Genomic DNA, 18,587 nt, shown 5'->3' on the forward strand with positions numbered 1-18,587 from the left:
CCTGTACTCGCACCAGGGCCAATTTTTCCCTGAAGCCAATTAACCTAATTTGGACTGTGGGAGGAAACCAGAGCACCCAGAGGAAACCCACCTAAAAGCAGGGCTCCAGTGCCGCAAGGCAGCAATGATAACCACTGTGCCACCCTAGTAGAACTGCAGTCAATTTCAAAGACTCCATCTTGAAACCTTAAATCTAAGGAAACTAGCACAAGCACTTGATAGTGTTGTTTGCAGAACTCTGTAAAAAAAAAAAAAAAAAACTTCTAGTATTCCACTCTGTACACAGTCTTTGTGGACTGGGCCTCTATAGTTGTTCTTGTACCAAAAGGTACCTTTTTTGGGGTGGAGTTGGCACTCCTACCACTATTCATTATTTCACTTACATGTTATTGTGACCAGATGGTTTGCTTAGTGTAGTTGTTCATCACTTGAATATGTGCCTGAGACCTCTCAACATATAAGCATACTTTTGCAGCACAGAACCCTCTTAAAGATGATTTGAGATGTCCACTGATCAGTTTAGATCAGCCCATTCCAGCCTTTGTATTTCTTTACATTATTCTATTCATTCTTTAATGTTTTCACACCTTTTATTTTCTACTCATGAATAAGTTGTTTTATTTATAAGTTTTAAAAATCATCTTGGTTTAGGCTTTAAAAATTATCTCCAAAACTGCTTATAGCGGAGATGTTATCTTAGTCCACTTCCCTTTTGCCCTCGGATTAGATCTGATGGAGAGTGGTCACATGATTTGGCAGCCATATTGGATTTGAGGAAATTACTTAAACATTATTTTCTCTGAAACTATTGTGCCGGTCGACGTGAAACTGCAACAAGTATTTTTTGTGTAAATGACTTAAGGTGTTTCTCGCTGCACTGAGAACACAATTTATACAATAAAATTGCCATTTCCTGTAGAAAATGTTTGAAAAGCTAATCGTCATTAAGGAGGGCTCAGTGGGTTATTCAGCATTAAACATCCTTTATCAGAAAGCCACTTGTGTTAAGGGTTGTGGCAACATGGAGCCAAATACAGAAACACAGGCTACAAGTCAGGATTACACTGTGTATAGGACTCCTGTGTATTACAGGGCACACTCACAGGGATGACAATTTAGAAATGGCAATCAACATAGATGGAAGATGGATGGAGATAGGAAAAAAACACAGAACATGCAAACTACATACAGAAAGTGCTTTAGGCCGTAGTGGGGCCCAAAACCAGAGAGCTGTGAGACAGCAGCATTAACTGTCATGCCCCTGTGCTTCTGTAAAGTGTATTTATCATTGTTCAAGTCCTTAAAATTTGCTTAACTGTGTTCACAAGTTGCAAATGTAAGTTACCTTCTATAGTGAAAAACTGAATTTGTCACCATTGTACTAATACAAGTGTGTCCTATTCTGCATTTAAGTCAGAACCCCTAAAGAAAATGTGAGAATGGAAGGCTAACATTAGATAAGGAACAAGTAATAGGTTTATTCCATGCTGAAAAAAAGAAGAAAGAAAACACAACGTTTCGGCTGTGGAGCCTTCTTCAGGTGTGAGAAGAACCTTAAAATTAGATAAGGCTGACATGCTGCAAGAAAGGTGGGTGCTCTGATATGCATGACCAGCAGAGGGCAGTGAAAGAACAGTGAGTATGCTAATTACCTTTGGTATCCAATGCACATGAGTGCACCTGTTTTCATGGTTAAGTAGTGAAGTATTGCATATTCATGTATTCCTTTCAAGAAAACTGAATGCACTGGTTGAATAATCATGTCATATGATTATGTTTTAATGTAACTATACTGGACATTACACTGAATCCTACAAAAAGGACCTAACCGTTCAGAAACTCATCCCTATGCATTAAAAAATGATTCTTTGTTAGATTGAGCAATTTGTTCTAAAAAAGGTACAAGGAAGTCAGTCTTTCTTATTGTTCATGTTCTATTTTACCTTCCCCTTTTATTTGTTTAAAATGTTTGTAGTCAAAAGTCTTATAACAATGTAGTGGTTGTATGCCCAGTTCTAGGATTGTGGGACAGAATTGCAGAGATGGGCAGGTTAATTGTGATGTGTACAAGATGACATGATCTTACTGAGCTAAAACCTTTATTTCTGCACAGAAGAACCCACACACAAATACCAATAATGGTATTTGGAAGCATTCAGCAGCAGTTGAGGGAATGTGAATCTTCATAAGCTTTAGGTATTTCACAACTCTTTTTCACGTGCACAAAGATGGAAGTCATGGAAAGTCCGTATAAGGGCTCAGTGACCCTAATTGAACTGTGATAAAATGACAAGAATCCAAATACAGTACCTTGCAAAAGTATATAGATCCTTCCTATGGTGTCCCAGAACTGGAGCCTTTCCAGACAAGCAATGGGTAGCTCCATGAAGTAGTCCCCCTACAGACAGCACAAACGATGAAACCCACCTCATTTGTTAGTGCTGCATTTGTGATCACCCCAAAATCAAGGCACAATATCTCGGGAACGAAAGCAGCACAAACACTACTTACGACAGAACAAACCGGCACAAACGCAGCACTAACGATTGAGACGAGTCCAGTTCCCCTACGACATTGTCACGTTATATCTCAGGAATGAAAGCAGCTGGGAAGTTACTTTCAACTGCACAAGCGCAGCACTAACGAATGAGACCGGTCTGGTTCCCCTATGACGTGGTAGGGGGGTTGAGTGACGTGGTGCTATGTCTCAGGAAAGAAAGAAGCTGGGAAGTTACTTTCAACGGCACAAACGTAGCACTACTTAAGCACTAACAAATTAGGTGGATTTCATCATTTGTGCTGTCTGTAGGGGGGCCAACTTCACAGAGCTGCAATGGGTACAAGGCAGGATACATCCTGGATAGGACACCAGTCCATCACAGGCACACGCAGATAGAGAAACACAAACTTGTGTCAGTGACAGTTTTCCCAGAAGCCAATTAACCTACCAGTACATTTTTAAACTGTGGAAGCACCATAAGGAAACTCATGTGAACATGGAGAGAAGATACAAGTTCCACGCAGACAGCACCAAAGGAATTGGGCCAGGGCCTCAGCACTGACCGCCATGCCATCCCCTGGGGTTTGATCTCACTATTTGGTGGAAGCATCTTTGGCAGCAATCAGTTGCCAGTCTTTTTTAGTCAGTTACTAACTTAGCATATTGGCTTGGTGCAGTCCCTTCCTATTCTTCTTGATGGTTATGCTTAAGCTTTCTCAACTTACTTGGGCAATGCTGATGGACAGCACTTTTCAAATCTCCACATGTTCCACACTTGATTCTCTATAGGACTCTATGCTAAGTGAGGACTTTGACGGGATAACTCAAAGACATTCACTTTCTTATTCTTAAGACACTCCAATACAGCTTTAGCCTTGTGCTTTGGATAGGAGTTCACTGAAAGGTAATTTTTCCCCAGATTTAAAAGGGTGATTCAGAGGTTTACCTCTCAAATTTGCCAGTACTTTGCTCCATGTTCCCATTAGTCTTGACAAGCTTCCCAGTCCCTGCTGATGAGAAGCAGAACTATAACATACTGTTATCATTATGCTTGACAGTAGGAGAGTTTTTCCTGAGTAAACACTAGGTTTACTGGGTTTGTGACAAATGTAAGACTTTGCACTTAGACTAAAAATTTTCAGTTTTGTCTTGTCTGACCTCAGAATTGTTTTCACATGTTTGTCACTCCTTTGTGCAGTGACCCAGAGATTGTTGACCTATGGACATTTTCTCCCATCTGAGCCACTGAACTCTTCTACTCTTTCAGAGTTGCCCTTGGTTTCCTCCTTACCTAGATGCTTGGTTTAGAGGGACAGCCTGATCTAGGCAATGTCTGGGAGCCTTCCACTTCTTAATGCTCGATTTCGCCTTGTTCAAAGTGTTATTAAGGGTTTATATTTTTGCCCTGATCTTCTCCTTTATTCAGCTTGAGTTGTAGTGGAAGGACCTTTGTCTTCATGATTGAATCTTTGCTTGAATTTCCCTACCGGAAATCACTTGAACCACTTTTAGTGCCCAAAGATAAAGGCCAATCAATGACATTATCGTTTTATTTACTTCTTTTTTACTTTTGCTTTAAAAGTGTGGAGTTGGTTATATAACAAATATTTTCAATTGCTACTTCAGAATGTCATGACTGCAAGTCTTAATGCAACACAATGTGAGAACTGCAAGGCATGCAGACTAAATCCACACATTTTGCTTTCTATGTGAAGATAGAATGATTGGTTTTAAATGTAAATGCAAGCATCAGCTTTTGTGCCCATTTATACAGCTAGGTGTTTTGCTGGAGCAATTAGCTGGATAGGATCATTGGGTCAATTAGCTGCTAACGACCAGTCAGGCTTGATAGACCAAATGGCCTCCTCTCATTTGTAAACGCTCTTGTTTTCCAAGAGGCTACAACAGCTGTGCCTGACTAAGGATTTGTGGTCCATAACTATGGGAGCTTAACCGCCTCTCCATACAGCTGACTATTAACCGCTCCTAATGATCCCCAGGGTTAAAGTATTAAGTTATTACATGTAAAACATGTACAGTTGGGCTTTTAAAAGCCATGAACCTTCCCTTCTATGTTGTGTGCAGTTACAATAGGGAAACAAGTCAATGCAAATGCGGTTGCTATGATTTGACAAATTGGATCGCTCAAAGACCATCTTAATCTCCTTTTAAATCATGAGGAACAGATTCAATCTATTTGCAAACCGTTTGGGAGGCACTTGAGTGTTGCCCACTTATTCTTTGTTACCTAATAACAGCCCACATGGCACACAATATGTGCTTTAAATTGTGCTTTCTTTATTTGCAGAGGCGATACCTTTTACAAAATTTATCATTTAAGCCATGGAATAGCCTATATTGGTGGAGTTAGACATACGTAAAGCATGCGTTTGTGGGGATTGTATAGCATCATTTCTATTGTTTGGCATTATCATCAACTGTAAAACAGTATATACAGCTTTAATGATTTTAGACCTGCATTCATTCATAAAACCTTACCTCCTCTGTAGGGCTATAGTATGAAAGCTTTGGATATCTCATGTATCTAATTAAGATAAGAAGTATGTAAAAATAATTCACACTTCTGCCTGAAACATTTAGATTAAATTAAAACCACCTTAGGCCTCTAGTAAAGAGAAATAGTACATCATCTTTTTTTCTCGGTTTCTGACGTCAGCTGAGCATGTATTTACTATGCTGAGTGGTTGCTGCTAAGAAGGACAATTTCATTTGATGCTTTGATAGCGAAAAATTCTTACGTTGAAAGTAATACAATCAAAGCTTTTTTTTCCTCCCAGGACTTTTTATTTAAATGTAATAACCGACGTTTCTGTTTCTGTCGTTTCTTTTTCACAGTGCTATTTTGAAAACATTGACTTTAAAAACCTATTATGATTTTGAAGTTCGGTATTGTGTCAAGGTAATGTGTGTGACTGGCGGAATGAATTTCAATTAATCTTTGTATTATTTTCCAAGCAATTTTAGTCTGTCCTCAAAACCCTATCTTTCTTTTTTGACTTTTCCGAAGATAGATTAAAACCAAGTCTGAAACGACGCTTATTATAAATAATAAGTAGTATACGTTTATAGCATTATTATTATTATTAATTTGCACGTTATTGACGAGTTGTATATTTACTTAACTGAACAAATTAAAACTCACAAAAGCGAAGCTAAATATTGAAAATAGTCGCATGAATTGAAAAATTAAGCTCAAGAACCCCCTCCCCCTTTCCGGAGTAGAACTCACGCGGTGCGATCCGAGCACAGGAGCTCTCCACAGTGCTGAAAATGAACGCGCTCCAGTCGCGGGTTAAAACATGAGCGCAATCTGATGTATCTCGTGTTCCTAGAGCACCTTTCTCTTCTTTATAAAACATCCGGCCTCTTCGCTGAAGCTGGCTGTGGCTAATATTTCCCTACTTCTGCAAACGTGATAATCCCCGGGGTGAGGAAGGGAGAAAGAGAGAAGGGAGAGACAACGAAAGGAACAGCTTTCGGGGCTTCATTGTCTGCGCTGCAATAAGGGGGCTGGTCTTGGCCCTGTCGTAAAGACAGAAGGGAAGGTGTGATGGAGCCGATTTTAGAATTTCAGGCTGCTCCCAACGGTGAGATGGTACACACTGACAGTGCCTATGGATCCTCCGCGATGGACACGGACACCGACTGGAGTCAGATTCCATCTCTGACTTATGATGAGGAATTGACGCACAAGGTAATGTTTGTTTTTATTCTGCACTTGTCACTTTCTTTAGGAATATTGTTTGGGGTTTCTTTTTTTTGGGGGGGGGGGGGGGCTTAAAGGACGTAAATGTCCTTAACCGCTCTGTTAGAACGCAGTGCCTGTATGCGTATCCAGGGGGTTGATGTTAATGGTTTTTGGATTCATTAAGGCGTGTGTGGGTGTTCTTTGAGCGTATATGGCTCTTTCAGTCGAGGGTTTTTGTTCAAACCAGGCTGCCCCGAGCAACAAACTCAACGATTCTCTTTAAAAAGTGCACCTTTGTAATGCAAAACTCTGAAAAGTCTGGCGTGTTCGTCGGAAATATTTTTTGTCCTTTCAAAGTTGATAATCGCTCTGACCATTCACAAGCAGGCTCGCGAAAACAATTCTAACCTCTTGTGCCAGCTGGCTCCATTGAAATTATATACACAAACTTACGTGCTGCATTTTCCCACGATGCGCAATACTTTACGTCGAAGACGTACGAATGCCAATCAAGAACTAAGTGAAACATACAAAAAGAAATCGTCACTTTCAAGATAGTCTTTTCTGTCGTCAGAAGTTTCCCACTGTTTGGTCTTGCTGCACTTTGTAAAATAGCTTTGAGTTTTCATCCAGTACACTGACGCATAACACAGTACTATTCGTCTGCTTTAGTAAAATTATGAATTGATTACCTGCACAAAAATAATAATAGGAGTAAGAATAAGTTTTATATAAATGATATCTATTAAGTAGTTACATTACTAAAAGCTAATTTACAAGATTATCCGGTGACTAGTAATAAGTAATTACGACGCATTGCTTAGCTTCCGAGCTTTGTCGGTGCAATGGTGCAGTAGCTGTTCTATGAGCCAGTATAGCTGAATTAGAAGGCATAGTTTCGGGCTGTTTCTATTATTTTTCATCAGCAGTACTCTAAGAATTGCTTATGTGAAATAATAAAGCCGGGGCATAAATTAAACGGTTTTCTAAACGTCAGGCGTCCACTAAATAAATAATCGCGATGTCTAAAATGTTTGTTGTTGTTGATTAAACAGCAATGAGCCGCTTGAGGAAAAGGTCCATGATCTTTATTTAGCTGAATTCACATGACTGTAGTCAGACTAGATTCGAACGATTAGATTAGAGTTGACTGCAGAATCACTGACCTGAAAAGTATGATCACTGTGCATCTGGGACTCCTCCACTAAACTGCAGCTTGGATTCTTATGTTCTTCTGTTGATTTTCCCTGATTAACACTTACTGTACTGTAGTTACAACAGAATAAAGTGAAGCAAAGCACAGACATCATTGCAAAACAGAAAAAAACAACTATGCCATCTTACTGCCAGAAATAAGCTTTATCAAGTTGTCTTGGCATTTGTCTCTAAACAGTTAACTGTATGCTGTAGGCCACAAGTTCTAGTCGGGATCTGGATGTAAAATTAAAAATATTTTTTGTTTTCCTTTCAACGGCCTCATTTTTTATAGTATGAGTTTCCACCAGAACTTGGACTTGATCTGGGTCATTCAAATAGATATTTTGAGATGTCTGAACTCTCCAACTTTTCATTTTGGTGAACAACAAATATATATGTAATGGTGTTTGTATAGTTATTTAAAAAAAGATGCTTTGAGAATTTTGTTTTAGGTCTACTTCGCTTAAAGGTTGTTCTTCTTGAATGATTGTCATAAATTTGCACTGTCAGTACTGAAAGCTGAGTCAGGGAACTAGTGCCTGTGAAACGGTTTGCTTTTGGCTGATGTACTGCATGACTGAGCACTAATATACAGATTGTGTTCTCTCCAGCAATGACACTGTCATTCTGGCAGATGGGGGAGTGCAATTAATTGCCATCCATCTTCCCATCTGCATCTAGCAAAGCCAATTCTTACAGGAAAGCTGTAATTTTGTTAACATACCTGTCTTCAGTTGATGTCTCAATTACCATATTGATTCACTTTTCAAAAAGTAAAACATGAATTTCACTTTTTCAAAGCTGCCGCAATGTCTTCTCTTTCAAACAGGCTCTGGCAGACATACTGCTTTACCAACTGTGCAATGTTTAGAAAGCAATCACATAAAACTACAATGAAATAAAAGAGAGCAAGGAGAGGCATGAAACATAAATTACTTCTCTCTTCAATCTGTATCCTGATCAGTTTTGAGGAGTCATTCAGAAGCTACGCTTCCTGAAACAGTTGCTTAGGAAAATGAAAACAATTATAGCCAATCCTGCAGAAACACTTTAACAAGATTATGAACAGTACATGTACATCTGCAGCTTAGCTCTTGGGAGCCACAGTGCCTTCTGATTTTAGTTCCACCCAAGCGCTGAATGATTAAATTGGCTTAATCAGTTGATTAATTGATAAATATTAGCCTTATTGTCTATTCAAAAACATTGTATACAACATGCAGGGCTTGTTAACCTTTACATTCACTCTTCTAAAAGTTTTTTTGGTATAGTGTACAACAATGAAATGGTATTAGTGCAAAACAGAATTACAGTAATCTATGTCACAAACTGTAGGAAGCTGGGCATAAGTGAAGCACAATGGAAAAAGTAAAAAAAAAAACTTGATTATGTACCCTGGTGAGTTCATTCAAGGTCAGTTTTGCATTTTTAGTGTGCAGTGGTTAGCATTCCTGCCTCATAGCACTGGGGCCCTGGATTTGATTCTGAACCTGGGGTGCTATCTGCATGGAGTTTGTATGTTCTCCCAATGTTTGTGTGGGTTTCCTCCACGTGATTCAGTTTTGCCCATGATCCAAAGACATACTAGTAGATTAGTTGGCTTCTGGGAAAATTGGTCCTGGTGTAAGTGTATCTGTGTGTGCCCTGCAGTGGACTAGTGTCCTGTCCAGGGTCTACACAGTCTTGCACTTGTGTCCTTCTGGGATAAGATATAGCTCCTCTGCAACCCCGAAATAGAAGGAGCAGTTAGAAAATGGATGGATGGTGTTCAGAAGCACATGGGGAGTGACGGGGGACTGTGCAAAGCTTAATTTGTTTTTGTCAAAGCTGTTGAAAAAAAGGGCCTTTGACCACGTCTGTCTGAACAAGTACAGCACCCACAGAGATCAATTAAAGGGGAGGCTCCAGCACCTGAGAAAAAGTGAAACATTTTCATTTAATTACTTTAGAAGAGTCCAAGGGGCAAGTTATCTCATATTAAGAGCCGGATGGTGCCAGACTTGAATAATTTGTCAAAATCTCAACCAGTACTGTATTTGTTGCTTTTAAGTGTGGAAGGAGAATAAGATAAACAAAATGAATCATAAAGTGTCTCTTAGAAAAACATACAGTAATTAAAAATAAACTGAAATACAACAAGGGTACGTCCTCCTAACAATAGATACTCATGCTGAGGACTTTAAATTGAAAGTCTCTTAGCAACAAAATAGGAAGGGTGTCTTCTCATTTGACATTTTTTCTAGCATGTTTTTATGCTAGTACTAAATCAGGAAACCAAAATTGTAATAATCCATACAAAATTCAGGTTTGGTCCTGATAGTAAGGTTTATTTTAATGTTTTAAAATGTCTGAAATCGTAACTAGAGCTAAGCCCATTGCTGCTGCACTTGTATATTGTATAATAAATTCAGAAGAACAAAAGAAAGGTTACAAACGAAAGGCCATTCAACACATTTAGTTGATTTGGTATTGAGTAATTAACCTAATTGTTCTGAAGGTCTTATTGAGCCGTTTCTTGAAAGAGACCAGGGTATCAGTTTCAATAACGTGGCAGGGTAGCTTGTTTCATACACCCACTTCTCGTGAGGTAAAGGACTCCCTCCTTTTCTTAGTTTTAAAATGCACTTCTTGGCAGTTTCCCCTTCTTTCCTCTGGTTTACATTCCTCTGTTCATTCTGAAGAAATCTACTGGGCTGACTCTGTTAGTGCCTTTGAGGTTTTTCAAATATTTGTATCAGGCCCCCATATTTTCTTTGCTTTTCAAAACTAAAGTGGTTCAGTTCCTTCAACCTGACAGCAGAATGTTTGTGATGGCTCTCTCTTCTCTTGTTTAGCTAAAAAAGTGCAGTTGAGTAGAAATTAATTAGTACTATCCAGGGTATAGTCCTGCCAAGTGCTCAGTGCATCCAGGAGAAACATGTAATTGAAAAGAATAAAGCACGTTAATTTAATATAAAAGTGAACTAGCACAGAACATACTGAGTCAATTACAGTACCTCTAGTAGCCATTAAAATTCTTCCTTATCAGGGGGAATTTGTTTATGCATTTTTATGTTTCATTTTTCACCTGTCCTTATTCAGCACTGAAATTGGCATGGAACAGCCTATATAGGTCAGTCTAATAAAACATTCATTTTGCCCTGTTTGTCTGCTGTCTAGTCTCTGACTAACCCCAAACCTTGATCATGCCTTCTCCTCAAGGGTCCCAGTGAGTTGGTTACCATAGTGCAGTTTGGTCGACAGCTGCCAATACCCACAGTCCTTAATGTAAAACAGTACCTCCTATTCCTTCAGGCTCCAGTTTAATTGTATTTTATCTATATTTGTGTTCTATGTCCCTGGCTTCGGCATGGAGTCTTACTGTAAACATTGGTGCTGACTTTCTCAGTCCCTACCAGGATTGTAAACATCTCTGTGAGCTTGTCCTGTAGTTATCTTTGTTCCAAGCTCAAAAAGAGTTTGAGTCAAACCTGCACGACCTGTGAGTTCTGACTTATTTTATCCCTCTGTGTTTAAAATCTTTTTATAATAGCAGTGCCATTTAAGGTTGGAGAATTGTAGACAGAACTGTGCAGAGCCTACTTATGAAGGGTGTTAAATGTGCACTCTAACACAATTTGTGTTAAAAATTTCAGTTTCCTGCTTCACTTTGAATCATCTTGTTGCTTTAATTAGAAACAAAATTGGTTTAGTAAAGGCCATTCTATGTTTCAGTCTGATATTTTTATCTAACTGTATCTTGTGCTTTCACAAATTAGATTTCTATAAGCAGTTTGTTGCTACTGCCTTTAAATGTTTGGTTTAATTCCAAGTGACGTTAATGTCAGATTTCATTTCATCACAGCCTCATGTTGTTCTCTGACAATCATGGGAACACTGTAAATATTAGCATAATGGAGACCTCATACCTAGATTTTTGACTGTAAATGAAGATATTTCCTTATATATAAGGATTTAAAGCAATATTGTTCTTGTTCAATTACCCTTTTTTTGGACAGCATGTACATTAGGAAAATTAAAATTGTTTAAGCAGACAAAGGAGATGAAAGCAATACAGAGCCACTCCAAAGCAAAGCTAGTTTTACTAAAGGCAAACAGCACTTGTTTGCAGGGTTAATGTCTTTTGTTGCTGAAGAAGTTCAAAAGTCTTAGCTCCTGCTGAATGTGCAACACATCCCCAACTTGAAAATAACACTGCTCTTCTTTAAGGAACAGGAAACCCTGTCAAACCAGGGTTGAGACAGATCAGCAGCTGGGAAGAGTGAGTGCAGGATTCATTTCTGTCCATCAGAGATGAACAACATCTCCCTTTGAAGTGGTGTAGTGTTATTTAACAATTTGTGAATCCAGGGTCCAACTGTAGGCATACAGTGTGTTCCATAGCCTGTCCCTGTCAGAGGCCTTATTCTAGGCTATAATTAACCTTCCTCTTCCCCCTCTAAATATCTTTGAGATTCAGCTCTTAAAGAGAGACCCCTCAAGCTAATTGCTCCTTTGCACATTCAAAATTGTTATTTTTCAATGAGGAGATAACAACAGAACAAAAAACATTTATCTGTACCTTTTATCCACATGCAAAGCCTGTTAACTTTACAGGTGAGGCTAAGCTCCCAGCTACGGTACAGACCAACTGTACACACCTTGGTAAAGACTTAGTTTCAATACACACAAAACTCGAGTGGATTAAGACAGTAATGCAGTAAAGTCTGTGTGATTTATGCAGAGTAAAAATATGCAGTTACTTATGTCACTATATTTTACAATGGTAATGATTATATAAAAACGTTACCTATGTAATTATATTTTACTGCCTGATACCTGTTTACCAGTATATGTTGCATTGATAATTACTATTATAAATCGTCATACTGTAGTGCTGTAAAAATCTAAGATTTTTCTCAGTGTAGCACAGTGTATCATATTTTACCAATTTCTAACAGCATATTATGTCCGCTGTTAATATGCATTTCTTTACAGCTTCTTATTGCTCTAGATGTGAAAGTGAAACAAGATGATCATGAATAACTGCAGATTAAACAGCCAGAGAAACAAACTATATATCGATTTGAATCTGAACCAAATACTCTGTTTATTTGCAAACCTGAAATACATTTTGAAAACTCCACCAAAAATCCTGTTATTATAGGAAATGTCTATCACAATTATAATTATCCACTTTATCCAGTGGATATACTGTAGTTGGATGGGAAAACAGATGGAAGAGCATTTTTAAAAAATATGGTCTGACGGCAATATTCAGAAAACACATTAAGCACTAAATTGTTTGCTATTCAGAGCCTGAAACAAAAATGATTTATGAGAATCTGTGAACAAAAGAGGATCTTAGTAAATGCACCTAAGGCACTTCAGATCAAATAGCTTGCTTAGGGAAACTATTTTAACAATTTCACTAATAATATATATGTCAGAGCTAAAAGAAACCTTGTTTGCTTGATTATTGCAATGGGAACATAAGAGAGACAATTCCCTAAAAGCAAGGAAGTAAACTAAGAAAATGACCTCTAGTCCACTTCCAAAATAAAATTAATACAGCTAAAAATAAACTGCTAGCATACTAATACATAGTCTCTTACTAAACCAGGTTCATTTAAAATTAACCTAGTTTGACTATGCCTACAGAATCGTAAGAAAAACATTTTTAATTGCATTTATATGGTCTTAACAAGCACAATCTGAGAGATGAGCATGACTGCCACCAGTTCATTACCAGTCTCATTTTAGGCTTTCCAGACACTGACTATAGGCCAGCAGGGAGACATTAAAAAGTGCTAATTGACAGAGAGCTCCACATCCAGCTTGTTTACATTACTAAGTAAACTTAATGAGATGAGAAAAGCAAGATGACAAGTTTCCATTTTTAGAAGCTTTCAAATACAGTTTCCTACAGATACAACAAATTAATATTTTTCAGGAATTTCGAGCGTGCTCAAGTAAGCACACTGGGTTTACTTCAACTATAAATATTCTTGGAACCTGACAAATTAGTGGTAAATGACCCTGAAGACTAAGACATCCATCCATTCATCTATTTTCTAACCACTTTAGCCAACTCAGTGTCGTGGGGGAACTGAACTCCACACAAATAGCACCCCTATTTTAACTGGAATTGACCCAGGGCCACAACAGTTAGAGGTAGCACCGCTAACCAGTGCCACCCAAAACAAAGACACATTTAATCATATTTATTTATCAAAAATACACTGAATGGGCTATATCTAATTGCTGTAGTCACAGACTGTCTTTATCTCCTTTGTTTCCCCTTAATGTTAAGTTGGTGGTTTTGCCGTATTGAAAATTGCTGGTAGGAGATATTCCTCTTACAGAGGAAGTGCCAATGTTGCTATGACAACTACACCCCTCCCCCACACCTATTAGTCAAGTTTGAAGCAAGAGAGTTCAGAAGAGTTTAAAATGTGCATATTAAAGTTTGATGCTGTTAACATGAAGGAATACTGTACCGTTTTCAAACTGGGCACTTTCAAAATACTGTACAGTTTCCCAGAACATGTTATATCTGAGTCCTGTGTGGAATACCTGTTAATCTAAAAATAAAACATTATTTTTATAGACTGGTAAGTTGTTTAGGGAGACAAATGTTAGTGTTAAAAAATCAATTGAGCTGCTTTAAAATGTGTTTTCAAAAGGCCCTTTTCAAAAAGGGCTCATTTGTGACTTTTTTAAATATTAAAATAATTATTCTTTACAACTTTAGCAGCAACAAAAGGTAAAACAGAGCATAGAAACAGAACAAGCAAATACCATACCAGAATAACTAAATAGTAATACATAAAACACATTCCAGGTAACACATCAATGCCAAGGAGTGTTCATATTATAATGAGTGCAGAGGTGGAAGAAAACCATGGTTTAGTTCATATGACAAAATTGCAAGATCTACTAATAGAAAATATTTGGTAAAGCTTTATATACTGAGCCTCAAAAGATCATTTCTTACAACTGCAACAGATTTACGAAGAGAGTAAATTTGAGACAAATTGCTATCTTTTCTGTAGCTGGAGCAATGAGACACTATTGAAAAGATATGGCTTACAGTATGTCAATTCCTCAGTAATATCTGTTAGCAACAACGCTGATCAGCAGGAAGTGTCTTCTGTGAAAACCACAAGTTAGAAGCTTGTGTTGCTATCGATGGAAGAAATACATTACATCTACAGCACATGCTGTACATCAGGTTGCATAGGCTGTCCCATTGTGTTCATTTGTCCCATTCGTCTCATGTAGCCTGGGCAAGCTTGTGAGCAAGCTTGCGGAGCGGTGGCACTGTGGCTAAGGATCTGCGCCTGTGGCTGGAAGGTTGGCAGAGGAATCCTACTTCGTTGAGCCCCTGAGCAAGGCCCTAAACCCCAACTGATCCAGAGGCACTATACAATAGCTGACCCTGCGCTCTGACCCCAAGCTTCTCTCCCTGTTTGTGTGTCTGTGTCTCATGGAGAGCAAGCTGGGGTATGCGAAAAGATAAATTCCTCATGCAAGAAATTGTGTATGGCTAATAAAGTGATCTTATCTTATCTGTTCACTGGTTTTAGAGCCCCAGATGCTAGGCTTCCAGGCTTATCCATCCCACAAATGTTCAATAGTTCCAACATCATGTGAGTAGTCAGACAAATTCCATGAGGACGTGTCATCCTGTGGGAGTGTTCTCATGTCAGGTTGAGCCTGACATGAGCCTGAAATGTTCCTGTGCGAAGGACAGCAAGTTCTGCTGCTTGATTGATATAGTGTTTGCAAAATCTGGTTACCAAGAGCAGTTCTGAAGACACTCCTGCCTTGACCACCATACTTGGACCTTCCCAATTAGTTGATGTATACAATACATCCATCCATCCTTTTTCCAAATGCTCCATCTAATATAGTGTCACAGGGGAGCGGAACCTATCCCAGCAAACAACAGGCTTAAAGCAGTACACACCTTGGGCAAGATGCCAGTATTAACGGCATAGACACAAACAAGCACACACTCACTCCAGGGCACATTTTCCCAGAAGCCAGTCAACCTGCCAGCATGTCTTTTGACTGTGGGAAGAAACCAGAGCACTGGGAGGAAACCAACATGAACTCAAGGAGAACATACAAACTCCATGCAGGTACCAACCCAGGAATTGAACTCAGGACCCCAGTACTGAGAGGCAGCAATTCTAACCACTGTGCCTCTGTACTACCATTGCACAATACAACAAGGGGTTTCCACTTACCAAGGGAATGAAAGTGTTGTTCCCTTGATAAATGGGGCATATTAGTTCCTGTGTTCCCTCTTCGTTGAATTTCATAAAGCTTGACATTCGGAGGGTAAAATCATCTCATCTCTTGTGTTCACTCAAATTTACTTTATGAAGATATTTAGTGCTTATGCTGCAGTCGCAGTCAAAGTCTGACTTTTGTAAGTGAATCATCATCAGTTATGAGTTATCAATTCAATGAAAATGATGCCACAACCTTTTTTGAAATCGGTATACATTATTTTTAAATAAGCATGATGCAATGGAGTAAGCATGGAGTAATGGTTCTTTTGAAGGTTACTATATGAAAGTAAACCCATTTGTATTCAACTAGTTCTTTCTCAGTTTTCTTGTAAAGATGTAATAGTAAGCAAGTATTAAGTCAATTAAAAACAATTGCTTTGAAAAAGACGTTCAAATACAGCTTTTCATTTCAATCCCTCCTTTATCCAGTTAAGTCAATTGTTAACAAATTCAAATTTACAATGGTAAGCCAGTAAGTACCCATTGAAACAACAGGGTATTTACTGCAGCCATTCAAACAAATTAAATTGTTCAAGTGTACAACAGTAGCATAGTAGGAATCCACCTCCATAGTAGCATTAAGCCTCTAATACATCTCTTTTCTATAGCCCAGGGCTTTTCTATAGCCCTTTAACCACTAATCCAAACTGCTCCATCATGATGTATGTGTTTCAAAAGAATAAAACTATAACTGAACTGTAAAGTATTTATACCTACATTCTTTTATTTTGTTGGTGAGTAAATATTGATAAGAAGAAGTCTGTACTTCTTCTCACTTAGCATCTGTATAAAATGAGGCAGATGGAATTGTCATTATACTGTATTAAAAAAGTAATTTAGGGATTGCAAAGTTAAGTTTCAATGGATGCAATGTAAATGAATGAGAAGCCAGAAGGTAGTACATTTATGAAGTATTATAGGTAGAATAAACAATGGGGTTAGGGATATGGCTCAGTCTATGGTCCAGATGAAGGTTTAATCCAAAATTATATATATTTCAGTCACACTTTTATCTATACCATGGCTCCAGCAAAACCCTAATCATACAGACTTTTCAACATGTTTTCTAAACAATATACAGTACAGTACTTTAAAAATATTGTCTTAATGTTTAGAAAAGAGTAGAGAAGCTGTTAGAAAATGGATGGATGGAATAAGACATATCCTATAGTTTTTGAAGGCTTTAGACAGTTGATAATTATCTTTCGGTAATTCAGTTTGTTAAGTTAATTTTGGTCTCTTTGGAACTAAGCTTTTTATTGTTTACCATAATTATCTGTCGTGATAACACAAACCTAAATATTTGTTTTATATATATAAATTTCATCCTCAGCTAGCTTGAAGTTAAACATTCAGCAGGTTAATACAGTAGGCGGTGAAACATTCTGACTGCGTAATTCCTTACTGAATAAAAGGTTAACTTTATATTATAACAATACACACTGATGAAAGGGCAACTCATGCAGTTATTGTCACATTGAGGCCATTTTCCTTCTCTGTGATTCTGACACTTCTAAGCTGCTTGCAAAGGGATTGGGCAAGAATGAAACTGAGCTTGTAGTGAACCTGCAGTTCACTTGAACAGTTCTGGATTCCCTGAGATATTACCTTCAATCATTTAATTCAGCGCTTTCAGCATTTAATATGGAAATCTGTCATGTTACATTTCAAACACAATTGTTTAGAACTGTGTTACTCAGGAGCCAGCCCTGATGTTTTCATTAAAATCACATGCAGTTGCAATTCCAGCTTGATGTGCAGTGATTTATCGATGGCTTTATTAACTATAATTGTCATGTCAAATTGAAGTGATGATTATATCAAGGACAAGGCAATTTCAGTATTCTGAATCACAGGCAGTCTGTTTTATCTAGCATTAGGTGAAACGCTCAGAAATGAAAAGGAAATAATGTGTATGACAGCTGTGAGAACAAGCATCTGAGGCTTTCTTTGAGTTAAAGCTTTGACATGCTGCCAAATCCTTAACACTAGAAACAATTACTCATAGGGCAAGCAAGAAGGATAAGCATCAGTCGACCCTAATACAAAGAATTCAGTAAAAATCATTGTACTTGTCATGGAGTTGGTGGGGCAACTCTGCTGTACATTGCTATAAAAATAAGACTTTAAGGAGCACCAAATTAATTCTTCCTTGTCACTTCAAATTCAGTCTAGTAAATTTTATACTTCATCCTCAACCACTTATTTCTAAAGATTGGAAACATCTGACAGTTTTGGGTAAACAAGGAAAGCAATGTACTCAATTAATGGAACTAGAAAAATGCTGAAAACATTTTTCCAAATAATATGTAAATTGTTTAATGATCATCTGCAGTTGGTGACAGGTAAATTTGTTCAGGCCATTTGAAATTGGGGATTGAATAACCTAGAAAACGTGCTCTCCAGAAGCAGGGTTGAACATGTCTGTCCTAGAGCAGGAGTTCCTGATCCTAAAGAGCCCCTGGATTTGAGCTCAGCTCACCATTCAAGAACTGATCACTTCATTGACCTGGTATTAGGCTTAATTTAAAAACTTTGATTTCACTTTGTTAACATGTTGCAGGTTACCTTTTAACTGCTGCATATCATAAGTAACTTATAGTCTCTAGCTTTTGAAAAAGTAATTCACGTACATTATTAAAGGCTAAGACATCTCTGTTTGAATGAAAACCACAAAGGCAATGCGATTCTCCAGGACCACAGGGACTATTATTGATTTTTTTCCCTTTGTGTGTCAAAATTATTTTCATGTTGTTAAGATAGTATTGATTTAAACAGATTTTATAACACCAAACTCGGTGGCATACAAACCCAGCATTTAATACGATGAACTCAAACTGCTTATTATAACAACAAAACCACACAAATCGCATTCTAGAGGGACACCTAGCCTTGATTG

The 18,587-nt window shown here is 38.0% G+C and overlaps 1 protein-coding gene across 2 annotated transcripts in view; it reads left to right on the forward strand.

Annotated features, from left to right (window-relative positions):
• The first annotated feature begins 5,736 nt into the window (after nucleotides 1-5,736).
• LOC148823966 (ras-related protein Rab-37) overlaps nucleotides 5,737-18,587 on the forward strand; it is a 57,150-nt gene continuing 44,299 nt past the window's right edge. Inside the window, exon 1 of one of the 2 annotated variants that reach the window (XM_088928072.1) lies at nucleotides 5,737-6,215. In XM_088928072.1, coding sequence (XP_088784198.1) covers nucleotides 6,072-6,215 — 144 coding nt within the window. In that variant the 5' untranslated portion in view covers nucleotides 5,737-6,071. The remainder of the gene's footprint in view (nucleotides 6,216-18,587) is intronic. The other variant, XM_088928074.1, reaches the window with a different exon arrangement.

This window comes from Atractosteus spatula, chromosome 11 (genome assembly GCF_055471065.1).
Source record: "Atractosteus spatula isolate fAtrSpa1 chromosome 11, fAtrSpa1.hap1, whole genome shotgun sequence".
NCBI classification, from domain to species: domain Eukaryota; kingdom Metazoa; phylum Chordata; class Actinopteri; order Semionotiformes; family Lepisosteidae; genus Atractosteus; species Atractosteus spatula.